General features: G+C 41.6%; 2 protein-coding genes across 3 annotated transcripts in view; both read left to right on the forward strand.

Moving 5' to 3' along the window:
- Nucleotides 1-10,621, forward strand: part of LOC106894849 (U3 small nucleolar RNA-associated protein 6 homolog) — a 22,533-nt gene extending 11,912 nt beyond the window's left edge. For both annotated transcript variants that reach the window (XM_014953825.1, XM_014953834.1), the window contains exons 6-23: nt 70-154; nt 769-810; nt 898-990; nt 1,648-1,695; nt 2,504-2,567; nt 2,939-3,057; nt 3,640-3,717; nt 4,132-4,213; nt 4,949-5,030; nt 5,232-5,413; nt 6,275-6,354; nt 7,051-7,128; nt 7,291-7,470; nt 8,197-8,277; nt 9,099-9,208; nt 9,296-9,362; nt 9,661-9,733; nt 10,321-10,621. In XM_014953825.1, the coding sequence (XP_014809311.1) occupies nt 70-154; nt 769-810; nt 898-990; nt 1,648-1,695; nt 2,504-2,567; nt 2,939-3,057; nt 3,640-3,717; nt 4,132-4,213; nt 4,949-5,030; nt 5,232-5,413; nt 6,275-6,354; nt 7,051-7,128; nt 7,291-7,470; nt 8,197-8,277; nt 9,099-9,208; nt 9,296-9,362; nt 9,661-9,733; nt 10,321-10,478 (1,702 nt within the window). In that variant the 3' untranslated portion in view covers nt 10,479-10,621. The remainder of the gene's footprint in view (nt 1-69; nt 155-768; nt 811-897; nt 991-1,647; nt 1,696-2,503; nt 2,568-2,938; nt 3,058-3,639; nt 3,718-4,131; nt 4,214-4,948; nt 5,031-5,231; nt 5,414-6,274; nt 6,355-7,050; nt 7,129-7,290; nt 7,471-8,196; nt 8,278-9,098; nt 9,209-9,295; nt 9,363-9,660; nt 9,734-10,320) is intronic.
- A 1,683-nt stretch (nt 10,622-12,304) lies between these two features.
- COPRS (coordinator of PRMT5, differentiation stimulator) lies at nt 12,305-16,793 on the forward strand. The gene is made up of 4 exons (XM_014950713.1): nt 12,305-12,421; nt 13,253-13,340; nt 13,885-14,145; nt 16,101-16,793. The coding sequence occupies exons 1-4, from the start codon at nt 12,389-12,391 to the stop codon at nt 16,268-16,270; spliced, it is 552 nt and encodes a 183-aa protein (XP_014806199.1). The 5' UTR covers nt 12,305-12,388; the 3' UTR covers nt 16,271-16,793.
- Nucleotides 16,794-18,762: the final 1,969 nt, after the last annotated feature.

The raw sequence follows: 18,762 nt of genomic DNA on the forward strand, positions 1-18,762 counted from the left end.
TGTCCGGCGAGGGGCGGGCGGCGCGGCCGGGGCTGCCTGGCTCCGCTCGCTGATTTCCCCTTCCCGCAGGGCCGTCCTGAAGAGAGCCTCGGCCCTGGAGTATAAGATACAGCGGAGAGCGCTTCGGAAGGAGGATTTCATCAATTATATTCAGGTAGGCTTTCCTGATGAGCAGAGCGTGCTGCCTCGCGTTGTGGGGCCAGCTCGGTGAGAAGTGCTGTGACTCTGTAGTGACCCACGTAGGGAACCGGCTGCTTCTGAGCCCTCTCCTCCCCCGGCCTGAGGCGTTCAGTCCTGAGGGGATTCTCGGCACACAACACACCGGAGCGTGCAGCACGGCCGGGAGCTGCTGCCTGAGTTTGGGATGAGAGAGTCTTCTTTCTTGCTGTGACTTTTTCCTGTAGTTCCTTCTCTACCCAGGGATGCAGAGCCCCCAGTTCCTTGCTGTGCTGTGCAAATTGTAGTTAAGTTTAGTTAATTTTTTGTTGTGTTGGAAGTTTGGCTTGTGCATTACAATTCTAAGAATATGTGGGCTGCTAACAGCTCAAGTCTGAAATACCATGTGCAGTAGTGCTCAAGCTTGATTTCAGTGAACCTTAGAAGGGTAGTGATCTGGCTGAAAAATTGTTGCTTATGTTTTCCTGGATATAATTTTAATTGTCCACCTGATTAGCTGAAAAAGCCCCACACTTGCTCTGCATTTTTTTTTCTGTACTGTCAAGTGTCTCCTCGTTTGTTTTTAACTTTTTGTTTTTGTTCTCTTTTCAGTATGAAATTAATTTGCTGGAACTGATCAAGAAGAGAAGAGCAGTAAGTTTGTCAATTATTTAGACCGCAAAATACTGTGTGCCAAATTTTCTATTGCAATAAAGTTAATACTTTTCATTTTCCTCCTAGCGCATTGGATATTCGTTTAAGAAGGATGAAATTGAGAACTCTATTCTGCATAGAGTCCACAGCCTCTTCAAACGTGCTATAGGAAAATGGAAGGTAAGTTTGCTTATTTGTACTGGTAAGTTGAAAATTGCCCTTTTGGTATGTGAAATTTATCTAGTTATCACTGCCACCAAATACTGGCAATAATATGGAAGAATGTAATAGAAAAACTAAGTGAATGTTTGGTCTTACAGTTAACAGTAGCATAGAAATAAAACATGACGTGCAGAGCATGGTGTGTTAGAGATGTTCTTTGTATACAAACAGCATTCTGTCCTTTCTGAGTCATTAGTCCTCAACTATCTTGAAGTAAATATTGCTCTATGAGTTTCGTCTTTTGGCTTGCAATGACTAGAAATAGAATGAAAAGTAACATTCAGCTGGTTTAGGAAAAGATTGTCTTGATGCATTTAATGGTAATACCTAAACAAGGTGCCTAAGGAACCATGACAGTGAGCTCTCTGCTGAGTTCAGTGTAACACAGATTTGGTTGGTGAGACTGTGAGGGTGTGTCTTGAGATTGGAGGGTTGGTTTTCTTTGGGTGTTTTGCAGATATTTGAATACTGGGGGGGGGATTTGAGATTCAAAATCCCTTCTCTCTGCATGCCAAGTTATCATGCCAAGGGTGTGTTGTTTGCTTGTCAACATGCAAATGATTTTGTGCTTGGCTTGTTGTAAGGTTGATTCTGTTCCCCTTGTATTTCCAACAGGATGATATCCAGCTTTGGCTTTCACATGTTGCATTTTGCAAGCAATGGGTGAGTTTTCAAAATGTTAATTTTATCTGAGTTGAGATACTGGATTAGTGTTTAATCAGGCACCTGGAACTTGAATTGCAAGACAGGGTTACAAACTTCACTGCCACATGCTGTATTACTGAAATAATTTTAATAGTATTGTTGGAGCTCTCTGAGATTTACACTGATGTGGGTAAGTGTAGAATTGGAACTTAGAATGAAGTAGTGTAAAATTTGATGCTTGTAGGTGGCAAATTGAGGCTGGTTGCTTTGAAACTGAAGTGCCATTTGATTTGAGAGAATCATAATATTCGTTATACGTTCTCTGGAAAGAATCAATCACCTGACTGTGAACTGAGATTTTGTTCCAAACGTTTCTTATAGTGGCTATGCCAAAAAGTGTAATTCTGGCAGTTCTGGACTTTGTAAACTTACCTGTGCAAATCTTCATATTGTTATTAGCTTTCAGTTGTTGTTTTTCATGTACTGCAGAAGGTGTCCTTGTCATAGTAATGCAAGTGGCCAAAGAAAAATGCAGTCTTTACCTCAGAAGTGGTCAGTGAGACTATGGGTTTGTGACTTAGGCAAGATTTGTGTTAGCTGTGTACTTCAGAAAGGTTTGAGTTAACTGTGTTAATCTAGTCAGGTAACATTTGAAAGGCGGTCAGTATTGAACAAATATTAGAAACTTTCTTCTGAAGATAAAGTAGTAGAGAAGTGTCTTTTCCAGTACAATTGCATTGCAGCTTGTAATCTTTCATAATGAAACTTTGGTGCTGGTGGTTCAATTCGGTACTAGAGTGGGTAAAACAAAACTCTTTTTTTACAGAATGCGAAACATCAGCTTAGTAAGGTGTTTTCCTCCATGTTGGCCATTCATCCCAACAAACCAGGTAAATAAAACAATGGTGTGCTGCATAAATGACTCGGTGTAGATTGTATAGTGTTGGTTTAGGTTCTTACAGATCTGAGTTAGAGCTATATTTGCTTTTTGGCTTTTAAAGACATCATTGTATGTTATTGGACCTGTAGCTATACCAGATTAAACTTCCTAGATCTGCTTAGCTGCTTAGATCTGTCCTTTAACTCGGTTTTACGTGGGAGATAATCAGTCTTACTCTGTTGCTGAGCTCCTGGATTATGTTGGGGTGGGTACAGAGAACAAAACCAACGTGTGCACCCTGAAGAGTAGCTTCAAAATGGGTTCACGTGACCAGCCACTCGCTTTGCCTTAAAATGAATTTATTTGTGTCATCTGTTGCAGCACTGTGGATTATGGCAGCAAAGTGGGAAATGGAGACAAGACTCTCGTCAGAAAGTGCGCGGCACTTGTTCCTTCGTGCTTTGCGCTTCCATCCAGAGTGCGCAAAACTTTACCAAGAAGTGAGTTCCTGGTTTTCTTCTATGACCAGATATTTGATCAATCAGAGCAAGTCAGTCCAGATCAGTCTGAGAAAACTGGAAATAACTTGTTTCCCAATCAGCGAGGAAATGTTGTCCAAAGGATTTAAGAAAAAGATACTTTATACTCGTAGCATTTTTAATTTTTTAGCAAATAGCATATTTATGTATGCAAAGTGAGGGTTTTTCACTGTTTATAGATAAATGTGTCAGAATTCCCTTCTAAAGTACTGTAAGCTCTGTTAGGACATGGTTCTTTGGATTAGATCCAACATCCCTAGCCTTTGCTAGGGAAATAGTTGTCTTTGAGGACAAGTGAAGGTTTAAAGAATGACTAGAAAGCAGTAATTTCTACATGTGGAAGATTTCTGGAGTAAATATGTAGGGCAGATAGCTATATGGACAAACATTTAAAAGCCAAGGCTCTCATGTAGATGTGGGATGTTGGCAAAGTCCTAATTTGTAGCTCCTCAGGGTAGAGCTTGTGTTAATACGTTTGTGGGCTTAGATGTTTTACAATTTCTCCCCACCCCCACAGTGATTTCATTTTATTTTCTCTTGCAGTATTTCAGAATGGAGCTGATGAATGCTGAAAAACAGAGGAAGGAAAAGAAGGAATTTGAACGAGCAAAGATGGACTTGGTACGTCCGCAAAACTTACTTAAAAGACACTGTCTGCTTGCGTATCTGAGTGCACGGTTTCAAGGGATCTGTATCAATGGTTTGTTTGAGAGCAGCTTAGAGAAAGCTTTTGTTCTGTGTTAAGCTTTCCAAGTGTTGGCTGATGCTCGGCTCAAATACTTCATACATTTATTTTCTTTACGTTTGTAAAGTCATTTGTGACATCCCTGAGTTTGAAAGTTAACCGTAATTTCTTGAAAGGAGTAGTTAAACTTACTGTTTCATATTTCTTTATAGTTGACTTATCCAAATTGGATAAACATAAGAGTTAGATGGAACAAAATTAATATCTTCTGATTTTTTTTGCATGTTTGCAAAAATGGTAGCTAAGAAAGGGAAGCAATTTTTTCAATGATGTTATGCTTGATATTGCAGGGGGAATTCAATTACTCTGAAGAGATTCTCAATGGGGAAATGGCTCGCATAATCTACAGGGATGCTGCTCAGAAAATTAAAGGTGATTTAACATTTCTTGTACTTAATAGGAAAATTCTCACCTTTAACCCAGCTATCCAGTAGGTAATACAGATGGCCTTATCTCTAATGCACACATTGAGATATTTTCAACTACACTGTTTCTTCATCAAAACTTAGATAATGCTGAATTATAAATTGATAATGATGATAGTTCTTATTTCATAACTGTTCTGCAGTCAGACACCTCTTCTGGTACAACAGCTTTTGGGCTGAAGTGGCACAGGTGCTAGCTTACAGTCTCAAAACTTGCTTGTTCACAAAGCTGGAAGGATATAATTCATTGATGTTACTGTGTGCAGCTTTGGAGAGAGAGGTCTGTCCCAATCATGGAGCTTTCTGTGTTTTCATGGCAGAGTTAAGTGAAGGAGCAGAGGAGGTTGCTGATTAAATTTGCAAGTGGAACTAAGCTAGAAGGATGTGTAAATGTGTCAGGACAGGACTAGTTTATCACTGTGGAGACTGCAATGTCCTGCCTCTTATGGCCTTTTTTAAATGAAGTAATGAAGAATATAGTCAGGGAATCAACATCCTAACATATGGTTTCTCATATGGGTGGAACACTGAGATTTATAGAAAAGAAAAGGGTATCTGTCCAGGCACTTAAATGTTGCCATGATCTTGACAAAAGCTTGCAAAGATACAGAAATACAAAGTGTACAATGCATATAATACTCCACTTAATAGGTTTGGTTTTTTTTCTCCCCTTGAAATGTAGGTGTTGAGTTCCATCTGGCTGTGCTTTCTATTGCAAAGCTCTTTGATTTTACCCAAGATTTGCAAAAAGAAATTCTTGAAAGGTGAGGTGTGGCTTTGTGTTGTGGTTTTGGTGGTTTGTGGAGATTTTTGTTTGTTTTCCTGGGAATTCTGGAAGTGTTTTTTCTCTGGCATTTTGTTACTTAGAAATTACGTACATTTCTATACCAATATAACACCACTTCCAAACATACTGGCAAGAGAAGAATGGCGGTTGGGGGTTATTACAGACATGGTGTGCTTAGTTTGCAGACCAAGTTTGCTGATGATCCTCTTACCTGGGACTACATGGCCCGTCGTGAGCTGGAGCTGGGGTCGCCGCAGTCCACGGAACACACCACAAAACAGATGAAAGTATCTGAAATGACCCAGAGAGAGGAGCGGTGCTCTGCAGTCTTTGAAGAGGCTGTGAGAGCAGTCCCAACAGGTGAAAAGTTCCGCCTGCATTTAAGCATTGTTTTTTCCTGGTACTTTAGCATTCTGTATACTGTGGAAGTTTTGAAGTAGGTGTTGGCCTGCTCCACCATACGTAAGAGAAGGCAAGCAGTTTTTAGATGCTGCCTTTTGAGGATTGTTTTTATGTGCTATTTGGGTTATTTTCCAATACATTTACGCTCTCAAAGGAACTGCTTAACTGAAAGTGCTTTTTGTTGCTTGTTTACTTTTATTAATGTGACTTAACCAATGAGGAGAACAGAAGCCCACAGATGAATAGAGAGGCTTGGCAATTGTAAATAAAGGAAAATTCCTAAATAAAGGAAACCTGTAGAACTGAAGTATATTGCTGGTTAGCTGTGAGTAAGCAATGTTCTTGAGTTGCCAGTGGAATGGGTATCCACCTTCAACATCTGGCAATTGTCCTTACTCTCAAAGGAGGCTATCAAGGGGCTATCTGTGAGAGGACTCAAACTTGCTGGGTTTATAGCCTTTGAAGTCAGGCAGACAGAAGGATTTTCTTGACTGGGCTGTGGGTGTCTTCACCTTTGGCAGGCCCGTTGAAAACTACAGGCAAAGGGTGCAGTGAATGGTAATTGTGACTGTGTGTGCTGAAGCCTCAGCTGAACCAAGAGTGTGATGCTCTTTCGAAAGAGTTACTGGCTGCAGCTTATATCAGGAAGCCATTTTTAAAGATTAATGTTATAAATGGGGGGGCTCTTTTATAGTACAACCTTTTCAAACAAGGTTGGCATTAACACTTATTGCTTGGGTTCTCTGTATTCCTTAAGGACAAATATTTGTGCAATTTTGTGATTCTATAAAGTGTGATGCTGTCCCTTTGATTCTACAGAGGACATGTGGAAATACTACATCACTTTTTGCTTAGAGAGGTATAACAGGAAAACCAACAGTGACGGATTAAAGCAAAAGGTAAAAGCTTATTAACAAATAAGTAACAAGTTACAAATCATCCCTATCTTTACTGACTTCTGTAACCCATCAGACAAGAGGCAAATATGTTTTGTCATTTTATTAGATATACTTACCTGCAGCTATCATTAAAAATCCTTTAGTCTCCATCTGAGGGGATCACTTTTACTGTCAGGCTCATGTAGGGCCTGCCTGAACATGAATAACTTGGGGGTAAACCTTGGGCCTTGTCAGTAAAATAGAGTGACCTCTTTGGATGGAAGTTACGAGTACAAAATTTGTAATGTTCGCTGACAGTCCTGCAAACCTGTGCTCGTTCAAAGAAAAGGGTGAATTAAAATAACTCTTGCAAATAAGTCTGAGCAAAGTTTGGTGCTGGCATGTGGGGACTTAATTATGCATCTGTGTTCAGGTATGACTCGGTGAATTAACTCATCATCCTGTGTAGGTTGGTTCCCTTTTAATACAGTAAAAGAATATTGCTATGTTGTTCTTTTGCCCCTTAAAGAAGAGATGTAATTCAGATGCTCAGATTTCCCCTTTGTCTTGGAATGTATGCAGGTACCTAAAGATACATAACTCTTACTGAATTTTAGTGACATGTTGATACACTAATCCACTGGACTTCTTGTAATGCTGGGATCTGGTATTTGCAGGGATAATGCTTGTTTTCTTTTTCTTCTCTGTTGGTTTTAGAGGCTGGAGAGGACACTAAGTGTGTTCAGCAAAGCTCATGAGTCCAGTTTGCTGCCAGAAGCTCTCTATAAGCAGTGGGTAAGAGCTGACATGGAAAAATAGATTGAGAGTCTGTCCTGCGTTGCTTGTCTTTACTCTTTTGAGTAGATAGAAATGTGGGCAATAATGTGTTCAAAGCCTTGCTTTTTAAAAAGGTATTTTGCTGATTGTGGTGATTTGCTGTGTCTGCTTGGTTTTTAGCTTCAACTATTACTGGAATCCAACCTCTTTGAGAAGGCTGTGGAGGTGGCAGAAGCTGCAACAAAGCGCTTCAGCCTGTCAGTGGAAATGTGGCAGATGAGGCTGCAGGTGCTGATCCAACTGAAGAGTGACGACGTGACCCAGTGTTTTGAAGAAGCTATTAAGCATATAAAATCCAAGGTCTGTTGCATGCATTTTTGCACAGAGATTTGCATGCATTAATCTTAGACAGGAAACCTCTGATATTTATTTGAGTGGTTTTTTTTCCTTTACAAGGCATTCAGAATCCCTAACCACATTTAAGGTCAGAAGTAAGAAGTTGACATTTCACACGCACATTGCATTCGGGAGCATGAGGGAATTGCAAATTCACTTCATATTCACAGTTTTAAAGTCGGAGTGCTCACTGGTGACATTTTTCATACTCTTCTAGCAGTCAGCTGGTACTCTGTGTCTTAACTGAAAATGCATTTCTTTTTCTTCATTCTCCTGATACATTGTTTGTGTGTGCGGTATTTCAAGCTGTGAATTAGCCACGTGTTCTCTTACTGTTCCTTTTCAAACCCCGGGCACAAGGAGTGAGGAGAGGAAACAAGGAGGTGATTGTTTCCTTCCTCCTTGTTCTCAAAAGTTACCTTTGTACTACAGTGTTTGGTGATGCAGAAGAACTTGTGTCTCATCCCTGGCATCATGTCTTGCACTTGTCCAGCTGGGTAGTATTTATCCTGTAAGCGAGGAAGGAAACAGCAAGTAATTTCAGTGTGCAGTCTGAAGTTGCCTTTCTAAGAGCTATGTCTAGAGGACACTTCTTATGACAGCTGTAATACAGAACCTGGTGGATGTGTTACTGTCTGTTTCTGTAAATCAGGGTATTTCAATGCTGTGATTTATCTGCTTACCCTGTAGAGCACTTTGCCATTATGGACCCTCTGGGTGGAATGGAGTGAAGGCGCGAAGAGCAAGGAAGACACGGAAACCCTTTACCAGGTACTTAGCTAATAGAAATCTACTTTTTATGACAGTGCGTAAATAAATGGGAACAATGTGTGCAGGTGGAACATGTAACAAATGCTTTATACTGCAGGTACTTCGTGGATGCGTTGGTATCAAAGAATTTAAAGTAAAACTGTGCATATTATCAAAAATCAATTGGCTTAGAAGCAGAAATGCCATCCCCGTGATTCTAAGACATTTAGATATTTGTAAGCACAACCAATGATGGACTCTTACTTTTCTTTTATGTTGTGGGCTAGAAGTTTTGCGCTATTTTCAGATGTCTGAACATGCAGAAGAGAATTTTCCAATCTGTGTGCAAACATCAGCCTTGTTACAGAAAACTCGAGCAAAACTGGGACTTTAATCTCACTGTAAATTCCCTGAATAGCTTAGGGCAAAACATTGCCTCTTTGCCTGGCATGTTGGTTGTTGTCCCCCCTCTCCCCCATTTACAACATAAAACACGTATTTCAGGTGGAAGCTTGAATTCAGTTGTTTGTAGAGTGTTGTGAAACCCTCAGCATGAAGGATGTTAGGGAAATGCCAATTGCCAGCTGTATGGAATGTTGGATGAGATGTATTGTGGGTTACAAGTAATGTTTTCATTTGAAAATCCTGAAATTTGAAAATTTCAGACATCATTTGGGATGCTTTTGTCCAGTACTTTGTCTCACTTAAAAGATCTGCTTTATGCCAGATGCCTAATTAGGGAGAAGGTACTAGTTGGTTTGTTCTCCCTTGCTGCCTTTTACTTGTAGCTTATATGGTTGGTTTGGTTTTTGCTTTTTTTTTTTTTTCTTTTAAACTTGCAGAGATCCTTATGTGCCACAACTCACGCTGAATCTGTGACTATGAAAGAAAAGTATCTTGACTGGACATACAGAAATGGTGGCTATAAGAAAGTTAGAAGAGTCTTTAACAGGTGACAAACAAAACCTTCAAATGAAGTTGTTCTAGGGCATGTGTTAAAAGGCTTTATGTGTAATGTTACTTAACGTTTTTCCTTCAGCCTGTGTGAAAATCGTCCATTTTCACTTGACTTCTTCAGGAAGATGATCCAAATCGAAAAGGAGCAAGTAAGTTGTTGAATATCCAATTAGTGGCTTTTATTTTAAAAATACACTTCTAACTTTGGATTTAAGTAGGAACTAGAGGGCATATGAGTAATGTCATTAGTTTGTGATCAGTTCATATTTGTCTTCTACAGTTAATTCATAGCATGTAACACAAAACCAAGTTCCATGGTAACTAATCTTTGGCAGTGTGCGTGTGTGCGTGTAATTACCATGACTCTCTTTCTTTGTAAGAATCTAATCAAGCTGCAGATTCACTTCTGTACAAAATAAATGGCCTTTTAATACCTTCCTTTGTTAGGAATCCTGCAAAATGCTTCATCTGAGAGAATACTATGAACGTGCCTTGAGAGAATTTGGCTCAACGGATTCTGGTAAGGAGATTTTATTTATTTATTTATTCATTCATTCAGTGCTGCCTCGTTTATTTCCATCCATTTCAAAAGGTAGCCGTTTTTTCTGCCCTCGTGATTGCTGTCATGCAGTGTGGAGCTTATTTCTTCTGTGCCTTTAAGTGTGTGACACTGCAGCAGCCCTTCACTTTCAGTTCGGGGTGGCTGGTCACAGTGGGATGGCTTTAGCAGAACTACTAGCAAATAAGGTTTTGACACTGGCTGCTACAAGAGATGCCCATCGCTTTTAATTTGGATTTGTGAACTCTGTGGAGCTCTGGGGTGTGTTTTGTTTTTTTTCTTTTAACCAAGAGTTCTGCAGTATTCCTTTTAAGAAAGTAAACAGCTCAATTATTGCTGCAATATTTCTTAAAACATCACTGTTCCAGCTGGGAATGGAACCCAGGCTTTTGGTCCTCAAGGGGCAGGTGATTGTAGTTTCACAAAGTAAATCTCATCGTGTCAACATCAAGGACACCTGCAAAAAGAGGGTTTCTAGGTTAGGTTTGGTAAGTTTGTTAAGTAATATCCAATCAAAACCTAACCAAGCTTGTATTTTTATTTTAAAGATCTCTGGCTAGATTATATCAAAGAGGAGCTAAGTCACCCCCAGGGCAAACCAGAAAACTGTGGGAGCATTCACTGGCGAGCTATGAAGATGCTGCAGGGAGACCTGGTGGAAGATTTTGTTTCTAAATACACTTTATTGCAAACTGGACATTTATGAAAAACTATAAATATTTACAACGTGACTGTGGATTTTTTTACTTTGTACAAAGGTAAATGTCTGCTCAGATCATATTAAAGTGTACCTTCTTTACATTCTTGCATTTGTGTAAAGAAAAAAAAAAAGCCCTCTGGTCAATTGCACTTGTTTCTGGTATTGCTTCTGCCACAGACAAGTGCACAGTTAAAGGAGAAAACAAAGGTGTCTCTGAGCATGTCTTTCTTTGAGACTTGTGAGAGCAAACTTGTCCTCCTGCCTAAACATTCAGATGGAATAGTCACAACGTATCAGCTTTTACACTCTGGAAAGCTCATATGCAAAAAACCCAAGGAACCTACACCTGCAGGCAATGTTCCTGTCTTACCAAGTTGAATAATGAAAAGTGGAACACTGGAGAAACAATTTGTAAAATGGTGGTATTTATTGTTTCCTAGCCTTGAAGTCACCTGTGAGCCTCTCTTCAAAAACAAAACCAACATCTGCAACCACCTTGCATTAGTGTTTGTCCCCTAAGCTGTAATTCTGAGAATGACTATTGGAGGTAGAGGGGAGCTGAGCTCTGTTACAAATGTCCCTGATGTGACAGTAGAAGGTTCTGATCTATGCTTCAACTTTCTATGCACAATGCCTGAAAAACGGGAAGTGGTTTTTTTGAGACAGTGCTGTTTGCAGAGCCACATTTTCCCATGTCAAACTCATTAAATCTGCGTAAATGGTATCCTTAGACTGATCCAGCATGCCTAGGGGAAATATAGGAACGTTCAGCAATAGTTCTTTTATCTAATTTTCCAGTGACTTGATGACATAATGACAATACAGGGAAGTATTTCTTTAAGATTCTTCACACAAGTAGAAACTGCAGCTCCTATTAAGCAATGAATTCCAGTAACTTTTGGGAAGCTGGAAACAAGGCTTGGGGCTCCAGCTTGTTAAGTTTGCTCCTTCTGTGACACCTGAAGTACATCTTGTTTTAGCCAGGCCATCTTCTGTATCCCCACTGTCTGGCATCGTGCTTCCACCCCAGTAATCACTCCTCCTATACCCTGTCTGCCCTTTATTATATTATTCCCTCCTTGGAATTGCTCATTTTTCTTCTGAAGTTGCACAACAAAGACTCCGAAATACGGGTTTGGAAGATTGATTGATTTTTTTAACTCCAGCAAAGCTGATAACCACCATTTCAGAGAGTGGGCCCTTTTTCTTTCCCTGTTCTGGTTCCTCACAGAGCCTTGCCTCTCCCCTCACACCTGCACCTCCCGGAGCGCTGCCATTTCCCGGCAGCAGGTTTGGTGATGGAGCAGGTCCCTCCCGCTGCTCTTCACCTCCCGCTGCCTTCCCTGGGCGAGCTTCCAGCACGAGGCCTAACGGATACGGTTATCTTCTGGTAAGATTAAAAAAGCCACAGAGCCTGGAAAGGCACTGGTATTTTATTCTCAACTTTACGGGTGTAAAGGTGTTTTTTTTTTTTTCAGCTCTTGGGTCTGTATTTCTCCGCCTGTTTTCTCCAGTTGTTTTAATTGCTTGTTTCTGCCCTCACGTCCGGCTGTTTTCCTCTCTTACTGGACACAGCTTCCAGTATCCATTCTGCCTTCCACTAGGGCCGATGGCGCCGGTCCCCGCGGGTGGCGGGGCAGGCGGAGATCGCAGCGCCGCTCGGCCGAGGCGGGAGAAGCCGCCGCTCGCCCCGGGGCACGGCCATTACAGCCGCCGGCTTCGGCAGCAGCCGCCCTTCCCCGGAGACCGCCCGCCTGACGGTGCTCGCGGCCGCCGGCTGCCTCGGGCGCACGCGCCGGCCGGGCCGGGCGCTGAGGGGACGGTCGGCTCCGACAAGGCGGGAACGGGCGGACGAACGTCTCCTCGCGCCTGGCCCCGCGGCTGCGCGCCCGAAGGCTCCCTCAGCGCCCGCCGGGATGGCGCGGCTGGTGGCACCGCCGCCTCGGCAGGTGTGGTGGGGTCCTGCGGGGCGGGGGGCGGGCGGGCCGGCTTCCCTCCCAGGGCCCGGGTGGGCGGCGGGGCCCGCCGGTGCGGGGTCGGCCGAAGTACGGGGCGCTCTGCCCTGGTCCGCCGGCCGCGACCCCCTCAGACCCCGCCCGCGGCCTCGGACCTGCCGGGCTCGGCTCTTGGAGCCCCTGGGAGCTTGGCTGTCCTCACCCACCGCCCTGGGCAGAGGCTGTCCCTCAGCGAATTCATCTTTGTTGTGGTGGAAGTGGCGGACATAACTAGCCTTTCCTTTCCTCACTGTCTGGGGACTGTGAACCTGATTGAGGTGTTACCTTCACCTGTGCATCCACCATCTTCTTTCAGCTCCTCAGGGCAGCTGCAGGGCCTGCCCCTCACCTGCCCCTCACCTGCCCCCTTGCCATCTCGGCCTCCCTGAGGTGGTTGGTTCGTAGTCTTTTGGTGCTTGTACTCCTTCTGCTCTCTGCAGCTTTCACAGTTTGCTGCTGTTCCCAAATGGGTGCATTTTAGGTCAGTTTTGGGACACGTTCCCAAAATGGTGTCAGCAGGATTATGGCCGTGGCTGAGGAGACTGGCTGTTCTCTGTTGGCTGCCGCCTGAGCTGACTGATGGCAGCAGCAGGATGAGCCATCCCTCAGCAGATTTGCTTTCTGAAGTGAAAGCCTGTCTGGTTTAAAACCTCTGATTCATCAAGGGAAAAAACAAACAGGTCAGGCTCAAGGGCTCAGAAACACTCAAATGCAGTAGAAGTTGCATGAGCCTCATTGCAGGAATCAGTGAAAAGTGCTACTGGATTCTTTAAAACTGTCTTGTAGGTGATGGCTGCTGCCATTGAGTCTGCAAGCTTTGAGGAGGAACAGCTTCCTAATAAGAGAGAAAGTATGATCTGGAAGCCCAGAAAAGGTAAGTCTAAACTATTAGGGTGAAACAAAGCAGACAGTAACAAAACTTACACTCTGCTCGAGGAAGTATACTTAAAATTCTCTGGTGATCCATGGGAGATGTTTCTTGAGGTGCTACACCGAATTATTTCCATGTAGATATCTATGTGTGCTTAGGTGCAAGAGTAATTAATCATTACTACTAAAAAAACTGCTATGAACTTTTTTTTTTTTGTAAACTAGAGCTGTGGTTTTTCAACATACTTATTTTTTAAAAATACCAGCAGGTGGATGTGGTGAAACAAGACTGATGGATCCTATGCCCTAGTTTAAAGTTATTTTCCAATAAGAGTCTGTGGGAAATCCTGACTTTGGCTAATGTTGTGATGCAAGCCTATGTATGATGTTCCCAAGCATATTAAATATGTAAGGAATCACATATATTATAATTAGATTAGTAGTCACAAAGTGTATTAGTATACCTGGCTGAATTATTGCATGCTAAGGGTTTAATTGTTTCTGTTTAATTCCTAAGTATCTCTGTTGTCTTTTTCTATTGTTTTTAGAATGTTTGCTGAAGAACATTCCAAATGTCCTTGATAGTGAGCCTGAAGAAAGTGAATTCTCTGATATCTCTCAAAATGAGAATGATGTTAGTGGCTCTCCTGTTGACTGTGTCCGTATACATTCTGACCTGGAAGACTTAGATGATGATGTCTCCGGTATGCCTGAGGCTGTAACTTTTCTAGAGCTGCAGACTGCTTCTGTGTACAAAATAGAGGAGGACTGGGATAAAGAACTGGAGGAATCTGAATGTAATCCTTATGGTGAGTACAAATTTATTTGTGCTTCACTTGAGTTTTGGTTAGTATGTGATTGGAGGTAGATGATTTGCAGGAGAATATGTTTGAATAACTCCATGTTCCATTTTGGGAAGCAATTTTTTTGTTGTTGGTAACCTCATGGACTTGTAATGCATAATTTTGTTGTCAAATACAGGATTTAAAGGCAGTGTTATGAAGTTCACATGAAACTCATGCTTAAGTAATTGAATTCTTAGGGAGTGGAACTATAGGGAGAAGAATTGTATGCGTGTATTGAGTTTCTCTGGAGAAGGTAGGTCTCAGTAGTATATCTTTGTTATTCTGAAACAGAAGAGAAAGGTACATGGAGTGCAGGAATGTAACTTTTTAGTGTAAAAGGAGTTCTTCCTTTGCTCCAAGAAATTTTATCCAGACTGTAGACTGTAATGTCCCTCTAGAGCATGGAGTTCTTTGGAGGGGAGCAGTACAAGCAATTAGTTTCTGAGTATGGTTTGTTGTTGCTTTTGCTCTAGGGTTTTTTGTTTGTGTTTTTTTGGTGGTAGGATTTTTTTTAGTTGTTTGGTTGGGTTTTTTCAAGCTTGATCCTTTTAAATGCGAGTGTTTTTACAGGTGTTATTCTCATGTTGAACTGAGAGTCTCAGTCTTCCATTTGCCAGGTTGGATGTTAGGATAGAAGTGGTTGGAGTTTATCCAGCAGTGGTGACCTGCTGTGTCTTTGTTGATGCAGAATAGTACCATTCATGTTTTCTTCTAATTAATGTGTATCTTGTAATTAATACAAACGCATCTTTCTTTGCTTAGGAAATATCAATTCTCTGTTCATTTTCATTCCATAAATGGCTGTTGTATTAAAGTTGCGTTGAAGGAAGTTGGAATGATTTTGCAGCCTTCCTATAAAATCATTCTGATTTTAAAATGAAAATGCAGAAGTGCTTTTTCACGTTAGGTAATCTGAGAAAAAGACTCTTTCTTTTTTGGATGTTTCCCTCTCTTCCATCCTGGGTTTGCCTTTTAATCTCTCATATGCTCAAATTTATGGAATGTTTTGTCATTATTTTTATTTTGTTCTACTGGAACTGTCACAAGTTCTCTTCCTGTATTTAACTAACTCATCCCTATCTGTAGCTTATGCTCTTCAAATCCTGACAAACTAAGGAAGCTGTGATTATGGGATTCAGGTGCTTGTGAAGGATACTGAGTACAAGTGCCCGAGTTGTTAACTGCTACAAATAAAAAACATGCTTGCTTGATCATTTTATGACTTTTAAAAAATGCTTGCTTTGATGGCTTGTTTGGCAGTGCTACTGGAAGGCTGACACGTGAATATAGTGTGTTGCATCCTCTGCTACCCCATACTCTGGGCTTTTCATTTGTTCAGTCCTTTCAGTGCTTGCTGGCTAGAAATCTTTTGCTTCTGCTAAAGGACTTTGCCCTATTTTTGTGCTAGGTTGGTTAAATAATTGGCTTATTAGGCTTAATTCTAGTCTTGTGGAAATGTTTTTCAGAACTTGCTCTTTCAGGACCCCACCCTTCCATTCTGTTCAGTGACCCAGTTCTTAAAGGGTTTGGAGGGTTCCTTATTGGGGTGTGGTTATGGAGACAGCAGGAAGGGGGAGGAGAAATAAAAGTAATGATTTCATGAGCCTTTTATGCTTGGAGAAAATGTAGAACTGCATGCATTGTAAGAGCTGTTGTTGGATGTTCTGAATCCAGGTATATCATTGAGCTTTTTGGAAAACTGTTTGGTCTCTGGTGCAAGAACCTTCCTTAAAATGAAGATGTTACAAAATTCAGCTTTCTGTTTGCTTTGTTTGTAGGTCTAATTCACGAGTGCCGGCAGATCAAATTGAAATACTTAACTGGAAGATGGGGTAGACCTACAAAACAATCTGCTACACCATACCACTAGTTTTCTAAGTGTCTCCCATGGTTTAAATCTTTTCTTTGATCTTTTTTAGATGCTGGTGATCTCTACTGTGGAAGCTTTCAGGAAAATAATCTTTTGACCTCATACTCATGGCGAGAGGATTTGTTTTACAACCCCAGCTGTCACCATGCAGCTTGCGTTGCTTTTACACCACCAGTTAGAATGACTGAGCCTGGCCAGTTTGATGATGCTGATGAATGAGGTTGACCCTGGTCAGAACTAAGTTTGGCTTCTGAGTTGGATTATGTTCTTCACTGGTTGAATCGTTTCAAGTCCTTTGGCTTGCTTGCAGACTTCTGCATAAGGCCAGAAACGCTACACCATCTCCCAAGTTTTGCTTAGACCACTACTGAGCTGCTTATAAATTGACCATGTTTGACCTCTGGAAATGAGAGTGCAGGTGCTAGCTGTAAGGAGTCAATACATTTCTGGACTTTTTGTTTCTATTATATAGATTTATATTGTTGCTAACGAATTGCTTGAGAGGAAGTATTTAACTTCTAAACTTCAGCTTGTTTGCCAAGCTTTGCCGGTTTTGACATGCTGATCCTTGTGTGTCTATGTCATTTTTAGTTTTCTTTCCTTTTCATTTGATGCTGTCAAATTGGTTCACAAAGCTTTAAAAACTCTTCTTCCTTCCAGCTTCTCTGTTGTATTTCTATGTTGCAGTTTGTGATTCCAGATCTAATACTGGTGTTTAACAAAATTAGCCATGACAAATACGGAATGAGTGGTTGTGTTTTCATTTTATGTTTCAGTATAAGGGGATTACAAATACGTGATACACATTTTGCAAATACAGACGTGGACATACGCTAGGGCCTGCTGCATCCAATGACAACGCTGAGTGCTTAAAACTCTCTCCTAGCAAAGGTTTCTTCATATCTGACTTTCTTGTATTTGGGCATAGAATCATAGAATCATTGAGGTTGGAAGAGACCCTTGGGATCATCGAGTCCAACCATCTCCCCTACTCTACAAAGTCCTCCCCTACACCATGTCCCTCAGCACTGCATCTAAATGGCCCTTAAACACAGCCAGGGATGGGGACTCCACCCCCTCCCTGGGCAGCCTGTTCCAATGCCCGACCACTCTTTCAGTGAAAAATTCCTTCCTAATGTTCAATCTAAACCTCCCCTGTTGGAGCTTGAAGCCGGCATATTATCCTTCAGTCTCACAGTTGGCTTTGTAATGTTCTCATGCAATACCAGATGTGTAATCACGAAGCAAATATCTATGCTTATATAGTGTCTTGCAGTATATAGGCTCTGTGTCCTGCAAACAGTAGTGAATTAAGGTTCCTGATACTGCTGATAAGTTTTTGTTGTTATTTATGTTGTGGCAAATGAGGAGATGGGAGCACAAAATACCTCCATAACGTCTCTAAGAATAACCATATCCTTCTAGCTTTTGCTTTGGAGTTTAAAAGAAGTGTTCTCAAATGAAGCATGTAAGTGGATTGAATGGCTGATCACTTGAGTAACAATCTTCTACTAATGCTCGTGTTTCATTAATTACTTCTCTTGAGAGAGATTTTGATGGCTTTGTGTTTTGACACAGACTTATACTGGAGCACAGGACCCATGTGTGTTTATCCTCAGGAGAGGAGGTAACAGTTATTACTGGAAGACTTTTTTTAAATTATTTTTTTATAAATCCGCTAGTGTATGAGACTGAAATAATTGACGCATTAGTTTGGAAGGAGGAAGTGAGTGACACAGTGATATTTGCTTAATCTTTTCCGTGAGAGCAGAGGAGGACGAGTGCTTGGAAGAATCTTTCCTTCTGGTACTTTGCAGTTCCTGGTTACATCTTACTACCAGGCAAGCAGTCGAAGTAAGGAGTGAAAGCCTGGTGGTAAGGTTGCAAGAAAGAGGGCCTGTTCTTTTATTCCTGTATGATGGAGTGATCCAGGGATTAGTATTTCTATCAAAACTTACCTTGGCATGTCTCCAGAACACATACCTACAGCAGAAAGCACAGTCTAACAGACTGCTCTTTCCCTGCACGGAAAGAAAGCCCGAGCTGTGCTCTCTAAGGCATTGGGGGTGGGTTTTGTTCTGTGGAGTGCTGTGTATAAGAGAGAGAGTGCAGCTCTTTGAGTCCTGCATTAGTTAGGGCATGCATTTATCTCCCTGGAATAGAAGTGAGAATTGACTATGCCCAGCTCATCAGGTTTGGATATATAGTGACTTTCTGAGAAAACAGGAATGAAAATCAGAGCACGGCTATAACTGACTCATCGACTGGAGTGAAATTGTTGATTTGCATTTACAAATGCAATATTAGTAAGTATGAATTGAGTACAGATTACTGTTGAAATAACAATGCAGCAGCAAGTTGTAAAGGTTCTTCTGAAAAAACACAGGTTATTTGCGAGCCCATTTATGGCTTCCCAGGGTTCAGCTGTAGGCGGCAATGCCCAACGCCGCCCTGCAGGGGGCAGCAAAACGTTGTCTTCCCTGCTCAGCGTATTTCCATCTGGCACTAAGTCTCATCAGCAAGTGTCAGATCCCCGCGCTGGATTTCTAACGGTGATAGCAATTGAGATCTGTGTTCTGTGTAGCCCTGTTGTTCCCCAGTGAGACTGATTCATGGCCCTGATTAGTTTCTCATTTTTTTTAATTTCACTCTGAAGTTACACTTGCTGGACTGAAAAATTTCTCCCGTGGCTGAGGAAAGAAAACCGCTTG

The sequence above is a fragment of the Calidris pugnax genome, unplaced genomic scaffold (assembly GCF_001431845.1).
Source record: "Calidris pugnax isolate Ruff unplaced genomic scaffold, ASM143184v1 scaffold9, whole genome shotgun sequence".
Classification (NCBI taxonomy): Eukaryota; Metazoa; Chordata; class Aves; order Charadriiformes; family Scolopacidae; genus Calidris; species Calidris pugnax.